The sequence below is a fragment of the Centruroides vittatus genome, unplaced genomic scaffold, assembly GCF_030686945.1.
Source record: "Centruroides vittatus isolate TY-2023 unplaced genomic scaffold, ASM3068694v2 contig_717, whole genome shotgun sequence".
Taxonomy (NCBI): domain Eukaryota; kingdom Metazoa; phylum Arthropoda; class Arachnida; order Scorpiones; family Buthidae; genus Centruroides; species Centruroides vittatus.
The window spans coordinates 3,057,021-3,072,941 of record NW_027122456.1 but is presented as its reverse complement, the minus strand read 5'-3'; the positions used below and the strand labels follow the sequence as shown (position 1 = coordinate 3,072,941).

General features: G+C 24.9%; 2 protein-coding genes across 5 annotated transcripts in view; both read left to right on the top strand.

Moving 5' to 3' along the window:
• The window catches only part of cin (Molybdenum cofactor synthesis protein cinnamon), a 34,985-nt gene extending 20,114 nt beyond the window's left edge, over positions 1-14,871 (top strand). For all 4 annotated transcript variants that reach the window (XM_067276877.1, XM_067276876.1, XM_067276878.1 and 1 more), the window contains exons 9-20: positions 323-347; positions 3,099-3,230; positions 4,487-4,579; positions 5,718-5,773; positions 6,965-7,087; positions 7,924-7,982; positions 8,073-8,226; positions 8,920-9,044; positions 9,855-9,942; positions 10,314-10,387; positions 13,151-13,319; positions 14,518-14,871. In XM_067276877.1, the coding sequence (XP_067132978.1) occupies positions 323-347; positions 3,099-3,230; positions 4,487-4,579; positions 5,718-5,773; positions 6,965-7,087; positions 7,924-7,982; positions 8,073-8,226; positions 8,920-9,044; positions 9,855-9,942; positions 10,314-10,387; positions 13,151-13,319; positions 14,518-14,748 (1,329 nt within the window). In that variant the 3' untranslated portion in view covers positions 14,749-14,871. The remainder of the gene's footprint in view (positions 1-322; positions 348-3,098; positions 3,231-4,486; positions 4,580-5,717; positions 5,774-6,964; positions 7,088-7,923; positions 7,983-8,072; positions 8,227-8,919; positions 9,045-9,854; positions 9,943-10,313; positions 10,388-13,150; positions 13,320-14,517) is intronic.
• LOC136980687 (dynein axonemal heavy chain 2-like) overlaps positions 1-15,921 on the top strand; it is a 647,596-nt gene that overhangs the window by 159,052 nt on the left and 472,623 nt on the right. The gene's annotated exons all lie outside the window — the stretch shown is intronic.

The window sequence follows — 15,921 nt, the reverse complement described above, 5'->3', positions numbered from 1 at the left end:
AAACAAAAATGGTAACTGATGATGGTTCAATAGAAGCTGAAATCATTTTATTAACAAAAATAAAGAAGTTTCCTTCAATTTGCTTATTTTAAAGAGACAATTAGAATACAGAATTTTGTACTGACTACCAAGTTTTGTGAATTATTATAAAATTAAAACTATCTTTTGTGAAGTGAAATGTCTTTTAACTTTGTTCTTTCTTGGTTTTTTTTTTTTGTTCTTTAAATTTAATTTTGATTTAAGTCAAATACTCTAGTGGCAAATTAAAATTAAAATAGCTATTTTTTTAAAATATATTTAATAACAACTTTTTTTCTTTTAGAATTCAAGTTGCTGCCATAAATTAAGTAAGTAAAATTCTATAAAAATATTAATAATTTTCCAAAACTGCTATATACAGTCAAACCTGTTTTTATGCGGTCTTTTTTTGTGCGACTTTTTTGTGCATTTTTTTTTTATTTTTGTGGTATAGTTGGCGACTAGTCTCAAGCGTTTTGTCATGTCTCACGTTGACTTATTATAGCATAAATTAACTTATTATAGTAATATTATTGCATGAATATGCAAAAAATGAAATAATTTATTTTTTAAGTCAACAAAACACCACCTGGACAAAAATATGTAAAACAGACGATAGACAAGATGATGCAGTCAAGTGCTGAAATCTGTTTTCAATAAATTTTACGTGTGTTTTAATTACATTAATTAAACCTTCAAAGTGCTTTCACATTCCTGGACCATTAAGATAAGATTCATTTCAAAGTGTAAATTGAAGGTAAATGTACTGTATTATTTTTTCTATTTAGATATAAAATTTTAGGATTTTTATTTTATGTTTAGATATAATCCCTGAAAATGAATAAGGGCAAAAACAAAGTGAAGAGGAAGGTAATTTCCTTAGAAACTAAGACTACGATTTTAAAACAAGTTATTTTCTATGTGAGACTTTTTTTATGCGGTCCCTATTCACCGCATAAAAAAATATTTTTTTAATTGTGTTGCAAAAACTATTTTTTATAGTCACTCATGAAGTTTCGTGCAATTTTTTTTTCTATGCGTTTTTTTTTAATGCGGTCCCTATCCACCGCATAAAAACAGGTTCGACTGTATTAACTTAAACATGACACCTGCACCAGCATACCTCAAGTTACTAATTTTTACTAACATTTTCATCTGTATATAACAGATATCTTCAGATATATATAATACAGAACAAAATGGACAAATTAAAAGAAACATCTAAATATCAATAATGTAGAAATATTATTTAGATTAGAAACTTGTTTATTTTGATATGTCATAATAAACAAATTTAAATGCAGAAAGAAATGTTAAAAATAAGTATTCTTATTGAGAAATGTACAATCTGTTACATTCCTTTTGATACAAGGATTGCACTAATTAACTATATTAATCAATTGTTTCCATTTCATTTTATATGTCTTTATATTTAATTTATCCTCATATTGTTTTTTTATAATGAATCACTATGATATCACTTTTGCTAGATAATTATTATTAATTTTTATATGTATTAACAATAAATTCATATCATGAAAACAATTACAATAAAACCTTGAATATAAATTTATAAAGTGGAATATTTGTATATCAAACTTTTATTACTTTATATTAATGATTGTTTATACAAAGATTGAGAACGAACTGTGATTTCATTCAACAATATAGTAAAACCTTGATTATCTGAGGTCATATGGACTGATACTACCTTGGATAAATGAAAACTTAGATAAAATGTGTCTGAGTTTTTAGTTTCTGATCCCACCTATGTCCATCAATGGCCTTACACTTGCTTTGCTTTGCACCTTACAATTTACTCTGACTGCAAGTCAAGAAGATTTAGGTGATTACATAAAGGATACCTAGGAGACAAGAAGGATAACCAAGTTTTCTCTTTAGCACCTACTGAAATCTGTATTTGAGATGTTTAGTTTTTAACTGCTCCAGAAACACTGTTACTTGTGAGTTTATAATAACAATTAACTTCAGTGGATACTACATAGGATACACAGAATACTACAAAAACAATTGTGGCAGTTATAAATTCAAATTATCTCATGATTCACATCAATGCAACAGATGATGTGCTTGGTACTGCATCCTTTGCTGGAACACATTTGTTGCACAATATTTCACTGATGAATGAATTTTTTGCATATGATCTAGTGCTTTGTATAGTTTCTCACATGAATCACCAGAAGCATCAAAGTTAATTTCTCCAGAAGCATTGTCTTCAACATTGCAATAATAAGTCGAGTTTTGTTGTATATAGTATTTACATGAGAGATCCATTCATGGATGTCTTAGTTGCAAGGAGCTTCCTCTCCTTGTCTCTTCATCATTGTGTACAGTTCTCTTCATCTGTTCATTGTGTACAGTTATAATGTACACAAGTAAGAGCAATTCATCTTGCAACAGACTGTTCAATCGGCTGTTTATGCATCATATATTTGCTACACAGTATACTAGTATCATCCAGTCAGTGAATTGAGGCCATCAAAAGTCTATCTTCATGAGGGACATTCATTACTTCGAGTGAGACTTTTGTGCCTCCTGCCAAGCATTTTGGGGGATGGCAGGACATGATTGTGGGTTTATTTTTGTCTAATATTAACCAGCTATATGTTAACAACTGCTACTTTACAACTGGTTAATAGACAAAAATAAATGCTGCAAAAACCTAATGCACCCGCGATAAAATTACACCCTTTCCCCTACACACACGTTTGGCATTCTCCCCTATCTTCACAGCAGTGTCTTGCCTGACAATGCCTGTTTGACATGGTCGAAAACGTTTGCACTTTGTGTGTAATTTATTGCTGGTTTGTTAGGTTTTTGCAGTGTTTATTTTTGTTTATATATTATATATTTATATAAATTATATGTTATGATACAATATGTGTGAATATATATATTCACACATATTGTATCTTAACATATAATTTTAGAAAAAACTTAACAACTTGGAAAGAACAAGTAGCGTTTAATTCAAAACTATTTTAAAATTTAAATTTTTTTATATAGTAAGAAATTCAATTAAATATAACTTGTAATTATTGTGAGTTTTTCTTTTTTAGGTAAAGTAGATGTGTCTTGTGTTGCAAAAAGACCTAGACATTCAATTTATCCTCTTGTTCCTGTACAAGATGCACAAAAATTAATAATAGATGAATGTGATAGCATGGATGTAATATATCTTAAATTTAAAGGTAAAAATTTTGAAGATTATTTAAATTTAAAAAAATAAATCTTACAATTAATTTCAAAATAAATTTTTATCATAAAGAAAAATTGTGTATTGATGTGTGTATGTATGTATTGATGGTATTTACAATAATATCTGTCATATCCTAGGCCAGTCTAGACAACCTTTTTAAGTGTGCCAAAATCACAAAATGATGCAAAATTTTCTCCCATGCCAATCTAAATTTTTGGAATATTATTATTAATTGGTGTCTTAAGTATTAAGATAATCTCTTCAAATAATCAAAAAATCAAAAATATATATACTCTAGAAACCTGATAAATTCTTTACAAACACAAAAAAATATATTAAAAAATGTTGGATATTATAAGATGAATTCTGGTTGCATGTCAAAAAGACATTGTCAGCATGCCAAGGGTTGCACACACATGTCCAGGTTTTGAGATCTAGGGGTTCATACACAGTGAACAGTTACAGGTTTGATTGGAGTTAAGATATTTTATTAATACAGTAGTCCCTGCAAGTACAGTAGTACCTGTATTAGGTATAAATAAAACATTTTTGACATACCTTAACAGAAATAGTTTGTCAATAGTCTCTGATGCCTGACTTTCTTCAATCAATAAGACACAAGCCAAACTTATAGCCAGTCGAGAAAAACAGCATTAATTGTAACTATGAAACCATTCCAAGAGATGTTTGATAACATAAATTATAGTTAAGAAAGTGTAGTCACTGAGCTTTGAATTTGCAATTGACACTTCAGTCCATCATTTGAGATATAAAGGTTTTAGGAGAAAAATTATTTGAGATAAACATGGATAGTATATTGAATTTAGACTGAAAATGCAGGAGAAAAAATAAATTTCAAGATAGAAAGGTTATTAAGATAAACATGTTTAAGATAGATAAGTTCAACTGTAATTTTAAAATATGGTTAGTAAACATTTTGTATAATTTAATCTACTTTTTAATCAAACAACAATTTTCACTTAGAAACATAAGTTGACCATCATACTATGAGTGTTTGAGAAGCCTGTGTACGATATCCATTGTGATACTTTTGGTCAGGCTAAATTTATAGGCAGTCAGGCAATAACAGAGTATTTAGTAGAGACCATGTGCTATCTTTAAAGATTTTGAAGTTTTTTAGTGATTATTAATATATCAAACTTAAAATTTTTGAAAAAAATTTATTCAATTTATTACAGCAATTTTTATATCTTAATATAGTGATTAATATGTTATTTTTACATTTAGATTGCCTTGGATTTATCTTGGCTGAAGATATTTTTGCAATTGATAATCTCCCTCCATTTCCTGCTTCCATAAAAGATGGATATGCAGTAATTGGTAATAATATTTTTAAATCGAATGATGTTTATATATTATCATTAAACTAAGTATATTGTTATATGATACTGGGTGGAATTCCGTTTTGAATTGAAAACATTATTTAGTACAAATGTCTGTTAAAAAAATCTCTGTTAAAAAATAGGAACCAATTGAAACCTGTTGTTGTTGGTATTCTAGAGGAATATTTAAACCAATAACAATTTTTTTTGCAATTCTGTTGGATTTTATTGAAATGATCAAACCAACAGACAATAAAAAATTCTGTTGGTATATGGACTATTGGTCTACAAATGTCAATAGGATTTTATATCAAATTTTTTTTAAATGAACATAACAATGAAAAAATATTTATATACAGGTATCTTGTGTACTGTACAAAATAATATTACAATAATTTAAAATAAGGTCACCTTACATAAAAATTTTATTTTGGTTTGTAAAGTTACAATTAAGTTAGGACCTCTTATTTATATTAGAAATTTCAGCTAGATGTATTCCAGTTTCAAAAGATAGGAAGAACAATGAATGGCATACAGTAATATAATGAAAGAAAAAAATTAACACAAAAGAGAATAGATAAAAAAAAACCTGATCTTAAGAAAACTTTAAACAGAAAACAATAAAATAAATGTAAATGACTGTTTAGATAATTAGTAAATATTTTTATTATTTACACAATCGATTATGTTTTCATACATTTATATATTAATTCACTTTACATACATATTGAAGTTATTTTTAATATTTATACAATAAAGTTATCTATTTCAATAAGTGTTTATTTAAAATAATAAGTTAGATCAGTAATGTCTAGATTGTAACTTGGACTCAATATTTTTCGTTTCCAGTAGAATATTGCATTTAGCTGGAAATTTTTTTAACAGGAACATGCAGGATGTTTATTGAAGAACAAATATTTTTAGTGAATGAAAACTCTATTTTTATTTTTAAATATAAATAAAATAACAATATTGTATTGTAAAATTTTTTGTAATAAAAAAAAAACAGTATGATAGAAAATAGATAAAATATTTCAGTTTAATATGGTTTATTTATTATTTCTCAAATTCTATATGAAATTTAAATAAATTTTATGAATTTCAATTTATGAATCTTTGTATTGCATTTAATTTAGCTTCAGATGGTGATGGAAAAAGAAAAGTTTTAGGGGATGTAACTGCTGGAAAAAAGGTATATCTAATGAAATGTTAGAAATAAAATTCAGCTACTCTGTTAAAATTGTTACATTTTATAATTTAATTCAATTTATTAATAATTTAGTAATGTAATAAAAATTCATAATTAAAAATTTCATGTTTAATATAATAACTGATAATCCATTCATTTAACTTCTCCATTTGAAATGGCAAAGTTAAATGAAACATTTTGATTTATTTTAATGTTTTAAGTTATGAAAAATTATATGAAAATTTTTTCTAATATAAACAAATATTTTAAAGTATTTATTTCAAACTGCATATAAATAAAAAGTTTATACTTTTTTTAATAAACAAAAATAAACATACACTATACAAAAAAAAATATGTGATATGGAACAAGGATAGGGATAAACTGTGTTCTTATCTTGTATAGTGTAACATTTAAAATGTTGAGAAATAAAAAGTTATTTTACACATTTCTAAGGCATTTTCATTTTGTATTGAAAACATATTAAATAATAAGAGTTCAGATTTTATTAAGCCATTTCTGTACAAAATCCATTTAAAATTGATATACTAATTTCAAAATTCAATATATTGTATCTTCAAAAACCTATTTCAGTATGAATTAACTTATAATTGTTTATTTAAGCTATATAATTGCAAGTTTATGATTAAAAATGTGGACATACTTATGTACAGAATTCATTTGGTAATTAAATAATAGAAATAAAGATTATAGATACTTTTGAAAATAGAGAACGATTTTAAAATTGTCCTGTATTATAAGTTTATTCATATTGATCAATTCATTTGAAATTCACTTTGCTCAATAATGGAGAATTGAATATAATCCAATTTTTAAATTTATATACACAAAATTCATACATATTTTATTAGGTTATATGATAAAATATAAGCATGTATTCCATATTCCTTAATTGTGTGAAGTGTTTGCATTTATTTTATGTTTTTTAATCTAGAAAGATAGATAATTCATGAAGAAAGATCTGGAATTTTCATATAATTTTATTTTTCGATATGATATGCATTCCTAAAAGGCAAATGCAATATTATTTATTTAAATATTATTACTTATAAAAGTCATTAACTTTTACAGTAATTAAATCTATGTTAAAATAATATTTGCAAATTTTATTTTTAACAAAAGAATTTCTAATTATGCACAATATTTAAAAATTATTCATGATTTTTAATTTAGCCTGATGAATACAAATTGATGTCAGGAAATTGCATAAGAATAAGTACAGGAGCACCTGTACCTTCAGGAGCTGATGCTGTTGTACAAGTTGAAGATACAGAACTTACAAATCAAACTGATGATGTAAGTTAAATTAATTTTTAAGCTTCAAAATTCATATGTATAAAGCTATATTGTCCTCATTGACTTATTGACTGACAAAATGTTTAAGTAGAAACTGAGTTTTGCTTCAAAATATATATAAAGTTTAAATGGTACTTTCAAGTAGATGTGTTATATATTTATAACCAGAAACATCTTGAAAATTTTAAAATATTTTATTTTCTTTGAGATACCAAACACCCTTAATGTCTCATCAAATATCATTTCATATGAACAATTGATTTTTAAGCATCATGAATTTATTTTCTGCTCTGCATTATTTAAAATTACAATGTTTTCTTTTGTTATACTGTTGATTTTCTTTATCTATTTTCTTAATATTATTTTTAGTTATTTCATTTATCTATATAAAGCTAATATTATTTATAAAGAATTGTTTTAAATTTACAAAAATATGTAGTATGTCATGATGTGATGCAAGATAGTAGGATTGTATTGATGAAAACCACTAGGCACTGTACTAGTAAAAATAGAATACCTAAATTTTTTTCTTTTTTTTAAATTAGCATTTTAAGGCATTCAATGTAAGAAATTATATGAAATTTCATATCACAATAATTTTTATTTCAAAATAAGTAAAAAAGATGCACATTATTTATCAATAGTTTCCGTAATGTAATAATTAATTGCAGATTAATAAATTTATTAATTCCAAATATTTGTAAATGTGCATTTATGAATTAATACTGATATTAATGAAGCTGCTTTAATTTTATTTATTTTATAATACATTGGGTTACAGTTTAAAATTAGAAAATAGCACAAATTATTTTATTTACTTTTATGTTTCATATTAGGGAAAAACAGAAATAGAAATTGTTATTCATACAAAACCTAAAATTGGGCAAGACATAAGGTGATGCATTTAAAATCATATTTATATATATTTTTTTTTTCAAATTATCATCAGTATGTTTTTCAAAATGATATTTTTGAATTATTTCAGACTAATTGGAAGTGATATAAAAAAAGGTGAATTAATTTTATCTAAACAAACTAAACTTGGTCCTGCTGAATTAGGAATATTGGCTGCAGTTGGTCCATTTAATATAAATGTATATAAGAAGCCCATTATTGGCATTCTGTCTACTGGAAATGAGGTAAACATTTAATATTTTTGTAAAAATAAAAATATTTAAAAATACAAATGCATTTGTTAATTTGTTACATTTAATTATTTATTAAAAATTTAACTTTTGTTTAATTTAAAATAGATAAATAACTTTTGTGTTTTATTTTTTAATGTTAAATGTTATTTAATACTACATTTTTAATAGCTGCATTTTCCCTTCAAGAACATTAAAACAGCAAATTGCCGTAATATTGCCTTTAAAATTATAGTAATGGTTGTATTATCTAAAAACCTATTACAATTTTTTTTAATATATTGACTAATTCTGATCAGTTAGTTAACATGCTGAGTACATCAAAATAAATTGTTTAAAATGCATCTGAAAAATATAACCACAAAGATGAGCAAATAAAAATTAAAAGTGTTTGACTTTATTTCTAGATATTAATATATATTAAAATCATTCTTTAAAGAACAATAATCACATGTTTAGAGACCATTTAAATGATATCTTCTGAAATGCTTTTTATACATTTTGTGAATTAACCCCACTGACTTTCTATTTTAAGTAATAACCATTCTTGAAATGTTTTCTGAAGGATATTTTAATTTTTGAGGTTTTTAACAAGCTAAAGAAATGTTTGTTTTTAGTTATAAAGTATTGAAGATCTATATTTTTTATTTATAAAAGCTATTTTTTAATGGTTTAAATGATTTCTAGATTGTTGAACCTGGTGATGATTCTTTAAAAGAAGGAGTTATTCGAGATAGTAACAAGACTACACTATTAGCATTATTTAAAACTGAAGATTTTCCAACCTATGATGGAGGAATTGCTAAAGACAAGTATTTTTATTTATTATAATATTGTTATATTTAATATATATATATTTATTTATAGTTTCAAATAGCAGAATGCTGTATACAGTCTGTTCACAATATCAATTTTGACATTCCATTTTTAAAATTTAATAAAAAAATCTCTCAACAACTATAGTTACTAAGAGAGACTTTATTCAAATTCTAAATGGAAGTTTTTGCTTTTTAATAAATCAATCAAATTAAGTTTTTTTCTTTTCCTGTAGTAGTAAAATATTTTAATTGACTTTATAACTAAACTCAATGAATTAATTTGTAAAGAACTCAAGTAATTTTTGTTTTTTCACCAATATTAAAGGAACTAATCAACAGTTTTATTTTATTTCAGTTATAATTACTGGTTGATAGGTAAATATAAGTTTTATAGCACTTTAATGTTGTTTGGGAAAAATGGATAGGGAGAGTGGGTTATATCAGTAAGAGGTACAAATTTCGGCTGTAAGAAGTAATGGAAAAGCTTGTCCCTATTTATGAAATTTCAATTTATATGTGGTTTTCAGGAACAAGGTATACTTGTAAATTGGGATTACACTGTATTTTAAACAAAAGCAGATAAAAATAATTTATAGACTGAATGTTTACATAAAATTTTACATAATAATCTTTTCCTTAAATATTGTCCTTTATTCATTTTCTTTGATATAATACTTACTTGAAGTTAAATGCTTGAAATAATTTTGATAGAATGAATATGTTAAATTTGAAATTTTTAATTTTTTTTTTAGTTTTGAAAATTTAATTTTACAAAATATATTAATAATAATCAAACTTTTGTAGTCCAGAAGATATAAAAATGAAATTGGATAAAATGTTTCAAAATGCAGATGTAATTGTCACAACTGGAGGAGTTTCAATGGGAGAAAAGGTAGTTTTAATATATAACATTAGCTATATTTTACAAAAATATGCCATTGTATAATTTATTATACTATTTATTAATTAATACAAAAGAATCTTTAGTACCTTCACATTCATCTTTTTCACAACATGGGAACAGTCTTGTGGCAGATTTAATTTTTATTTGGATGCTCTTCTCCACTTCAATATGTAAAATTGTTTAAAATATCTTTCTCTGTGAATGCTATAATTTAAAATCTAATTATTACAAATGGTCTTCAAATAAAAGTCAGCCTGCCACATGACTTTGTGTTCCTGTGTTCCATTTTATCAGTAAAACTAAATTGAAATTCTATATTATGATTCTATTAATATGTATTTAAGAGTTTTTTTCTGTAGGATATAATAAAACAAGTATTATTAGCTGATTTTCAAGCAAAAATTCATTTTGGTCGTGTTTTCATGAAACCAGGGTAAGAAGAAAGTTTGATATTTTAATTGATAATAAATTAAATTAAAACATCAATAATTTAGAGTAATAATAGATAAAAATATGCATTTAGTTATATTTTTTCTTTTAAATAGAATCTTAATAAATATTAAATAATTATGTAACTGCAAAAGAAATACTTTATTTAAACACTGATATTCATCAAGGGTTTGATTCTGTTATTCCATCCATTTTGCTAAAAATCTTACCCAGCATTTTGATATACAATGTATTATTGTTGTTTAGCTTAAAATAATTACTTTCTGATACATACTGTACATTTAGAGTTAAATTAGATGATTTCATCTTTTGCATATTTGTATATTTAAAAAATAAAAATAAAATTATTAGTAGTAATTTCTATCTAATCTAATTTCTATAATAGTAATAAAAGATGAAATGTATACTTCTGATAACACAAAAATGTTATCAAAAAGTTTCTGAAAATGAAAAACTCTTCTCAATGCTAAGTAGAGTTACTATCAGATAATAGGTAATGCAGACCAGATGCTTAGTTAAAATTTTTGATATATTGTATTTTATCAAAATGTCATGTATGCTGAAAAATTCTACTACAATTAAATAAAATAAAAATTACTTTATTTTATCATATTAATATTATTCTAGCAGTAGTATATAAATTAGAATGAAAGTTGTTCAGTTTATCTAATAATAATAATATATTACTTTCAGAATAATACAAAAAATGAAGCCTGTAAAATTGTTTAATGTTCAAAGAATTATAACTAATGCAATTTTATTTTTATTTACATACTATTACATTTTTAAAAATAACTGAGGTTTAAATTTCATAAATTAAAAAATAACACAAGTGAAATTTCTGTTGATGTAACTTTCTTTGTAAATTGTACAAGATTTTTTTAAATGTAAGACAAGTTTGAAAACTCAAATTAAGGTGAATAATTAACTCTGTTAAGGAATATTTTGCTCTGTTAGTGGCTAACCAAATTGTTTAGTATGTATTTTGAAAATAAACTGTAGAATTGAAATTGGAATATCCTATTCAATATCAGTAAAGGTTCAATTTTTTTATGTATAAGAATTTTGATCAGTAATACTTGGGCTGCAATTTTCAAATTACAGACCTATACATGCCCACTGTCATCATCTGTCTGTTCATTAATCTTGAACAGAGTTTGATAGTTGTAAGTCAAGACTAGATATGGAAAGCTAAGGATGGAGGCTCTAACTATATTCAAACTTCCAGTCTAGAATGGAAGACATGATTTCAGTTTAAAATTTTCTCCAGTACAGCGTTAGAGGACTGATACGACTTGATTGTTATGAGAAGAAGTATGATGTTTGGCTACATCACTAAAATGCAGACCAGATATGGAAAGCTTAGGGGCTAAAGATCCTGATTAACTATACAGAAACTTCCAGTCTAAACTGAAAGTCACATGATTTTTTTTAAATTAAAAGATTAAAAATTGCAGTCCAGCATTATGATGCTATCTTCATAAATAATTGCTTGTTTATTTTTAATAAATTTTTAATGTGATATTTATTATTCATCAATTGCATCAAGAATTGCAAGATGATTTCAGATGCATTGTGTAATTTAATTCCAAATTATATTAGACTTCAAAATAGAGAAGTGAAATAAAATTAATCGAGAATATACATTTTTGTATAATTTGTATAATCCTGTAATAAAATTATTTATTAATATATCCACAAGTTTCCAGAGAAGAATTGTGTATTTTCCCATATTGTAGTGCCACCATCGTGCTGCCATTAAGATACTGCAAGAACTATGGAATTGTGAATATAACTGATTTTGAAATTACTAATAGAAATTCGTTCATAATGTCCACTTTGTTAGTAATTGTAAAGGTTTTTATATATTAAATTATAAAGAGGGTATTTTCAATTGTTTTTACACGAGTTTAAATTTTTATCAGTTTTAAGATATTTTCCCATAATGCATGTAGTATGCTTTTTTTCCTTTTCATTGGAAAAAATTTAAAGTAAAATTAAGAAAACCTTTTATAATTAATTTTCAAGTGGTAAAGTAGATGAAATTTTAATTAATTAATAAATTGTCACAAAACACTTGTGTCCTTAGGACAAATGTAGTGCCATCACAAACCCTATATGCAAGTAATCATTCTGTAGTGACGTGTGTGTCTTATGATGGAAAAGTTATTAATCTAGCTGGATGTACAGTACTGTACATGCATGGCTGATTACCCATTCTCTTCTTAAATTTTTATTGCATGGAAATGAATGTAACTGGAACGGTCAAATTCATAGACAATCTAGATGCACCAGGTTTTTGTGTACATTACATACAGCTTCAAATCAGTTATAAACAACACATTGGCCCTTATGGAAGCCAATAACTGCACAATATCTACCTGAACTGGTTTTATAAAGCATGTCACCCAATGAAAAACTAAAAATTGCAGACCTACACTAACAACTAGCAGTATCTTAATGGCTGCCAAGACATACACCCTTGGTGGCAGAATTCAAAAACACATTCTGGAAACTTGTGAATATAATGGTAACTAATATAATAATAAATAAATAAATTAAAATTATTTAATCAATCATTTTTATCAACAGCTAAATATATTATCTAAAATAATAAATTTATAAAAATATAATTATTAATAAATTTACTGAAGTAATTTTAAAATTATTTATAGAACTCAGTAAAATTCTGTATTTGGTTTGAACATTTCACATATGCTTCAAGAAAAAATATTTTATTTTACAGAAAACCAACTACATTCGCAACTGTTAATTATAATGGAAAGAAGAAATTAATATTTGGTTTACCAGGAAATCCGGTTTCGGCAACAGTAACTTGTCATTTGTTTGTATTTCCTGCTCTTAGAAAAATCAGTGGTTATCAAAATGTAATGCCAACTCTTATAAAAGCAAAAGTAAGAGTAATTTTTGTAATGTATTGTTTTATTATAAAGTTATGAAATCTCAGATATTTTTATTTATCATCTTCTTGAGTTCTAATGTTCTAAGTTAAATATTATATTTCAAAAAATGTTTTTAATATTTAATCTATAACATCATTTAAAAATGCAACCATTTTTGATTATTATTGAAATGTACAGGGTCATCAAAATTAAAGAGCAGGTATTTGGAGTTCTCTACAGAAATAGCTATTGGGCAAATCTCAACCAAATTTAGTATACATACTATCCTATGGATGTGGTTTTGATTTATGAGAAAAAAATTTACTTCAAAATTCAACTGCTTGGAGAAAATTTGGCACTACTGTTCCCATAATGTGCATATTATGTCAATAGTTGTAAAACATTCTTCATAATTCTTCGAAAGGTGATCATTTGTGGTGCTCACTACCTAATTGTGTATTCCTTAATTTTAGACTATTGTGGTCTTTAGCCACATTAAGATATCATATGATAGCTGGTTATGAAATTTTTTTAAACTCTCAGGCAGGCCTCTGTAGCAACTTGCAATAGCTTGCATAGATTGGGAACGAAGTCTTTCTTGATATCTTCTTTCAGATTATCCAAATTTGATGCGACTTTTTGTTCTTTAAAAATATTTTTAAGACTATAATTCATTCTCAAGGATAAAAGTGTTGATTTTTAATTTTTATAATATATTAAATCATGGAGATACTTTTGTAAATATAATTTCAGAAAGTAGTTAATTGGATGTGCTAAATGGAGATTTTCAAATTATTTTTGAAGTTGTTAATAATAATAATAATTAAAAAAATGGATATTAAGGCTTGAACGGATTCAAGATAAATTTTGTTTTCCTGCAATATTTTGACCATGAATTATAGAACAAAGATCAAAATTGATTTCTTTTCTCATATGATTATCTCTTAAAACTTACAATGGTGCATTATTACTTTATTCATTCAACCAAGAGTTGCACTTTTACTTTGGAAGTATCTATTCAACACATTCACAATTAATAATACTGATTGAAAAATAAATAGACAACACAATCTTATTTTGTGATGAAAGTGAACAGACCAAGTGCCTCCACTGAGTTCTTATCTCGGTCCAAAAAATTTGATTTTTCTAAATAAATATATTCTTCTATATAACTAAAGCATATCTATACAAATTTCAATTTTTTTTTTAGCTCAGTACAGATGTGCAGTTAGATCCAAGACCAGAATATCAGAGAGCTCATCTTTTTTGGCAGCCTAATTCAAACCTTCCATTGGCAGTTGTTACTGGCAATCAAATAAGCAGCCGTCTTCCAAGTATGCACAAGGCTAATGCATTATTAACTTTACCACCATGCAATGAAACTTTAAAAATGCTGCAACAGGGAACTGAAGTAAATGCTCTTGTAATTGATAAAATATAATTGTTACTATTGATATATTCTAATTTCATTTCATATATAATTCAAAAAACATGATTTAATCATAGAAATATATTCTATTTTTTTAATTTGTTAAAATATTTAATAATTACTTAATAAAAAAATAAAATAAAATATTGATCACTCTTTAAAATTGTTATTTATATTAAACTGTGTTCATATATTAAAGTTAAAATTCTTGTACATTGTATCTCTCTATCATTTACAGCATTAAGTACTGGTATATTAAACCATATTTTCTCTAAAATTCATACATTATTTTTGTTAATGATATAAACTTTTATATAATAATTAGTCCTTTGAAAATAAAGGTATTTTTTGAAAATTTGATATAATTTCTCATCTATAAAAGTTGTTGTGATTACTCTTAAACTTAAAGAAAAAGTAAACAAACACATCTGAGTATCAACTTAAATATATTACCTAATTATATAATGATGTATAAGGCATAGAGTCTAACCCCATTGTAGATCAGAAGTTAATTTCCTGAAGAAAGCATTATAATGTTATTTGAATGAATTACATTCCAGCCTCCAAAATATTTTCATATATAAATTAGATTTTGATAATTAAAGCTGTATGTAGGTATTTCTAATAACTTTTTACATAAATATACATTTTAATAAATAATATGTACTTGTAATTTTTGCTTTTTAAATAATTAATCTATTCAGAAAATTATGCACTATTAATGTGTTCTTAAAATTAGTTGGTGCCAAATTTTGGCATTTTTGCAAATCAAAATAATTCAAGGGTTGTCAGTACAGAAGTAGATGATAACTTACAATCAATACTGTTTTATATTTATGTAGAGAGAAAATATATGTATATAATAAGTAATGATAGGAAAAATTTAGCATTTTTCAGATTAATAAAGTGATCTATTAATTAATAAAAATTATAATTGTGTATGTCATCTTTGCATAAAGTAGCAAACTATTTAATTAGATGTATTATTAGTAGTAATAAATCTATATAAGTATCATATTTACTTAAATAATAAAATATTTTATTATGTTAATGCATGATTTTGAAAACAGATAGTCTCTTTCAACTAGATGAAAGATTTCCAGAATTGCACAAATATATGATTTACATTTTTCATGTATTTTTATTTCAGTCAAACTTTTTCAATAACCAACATCTATGTTAAGG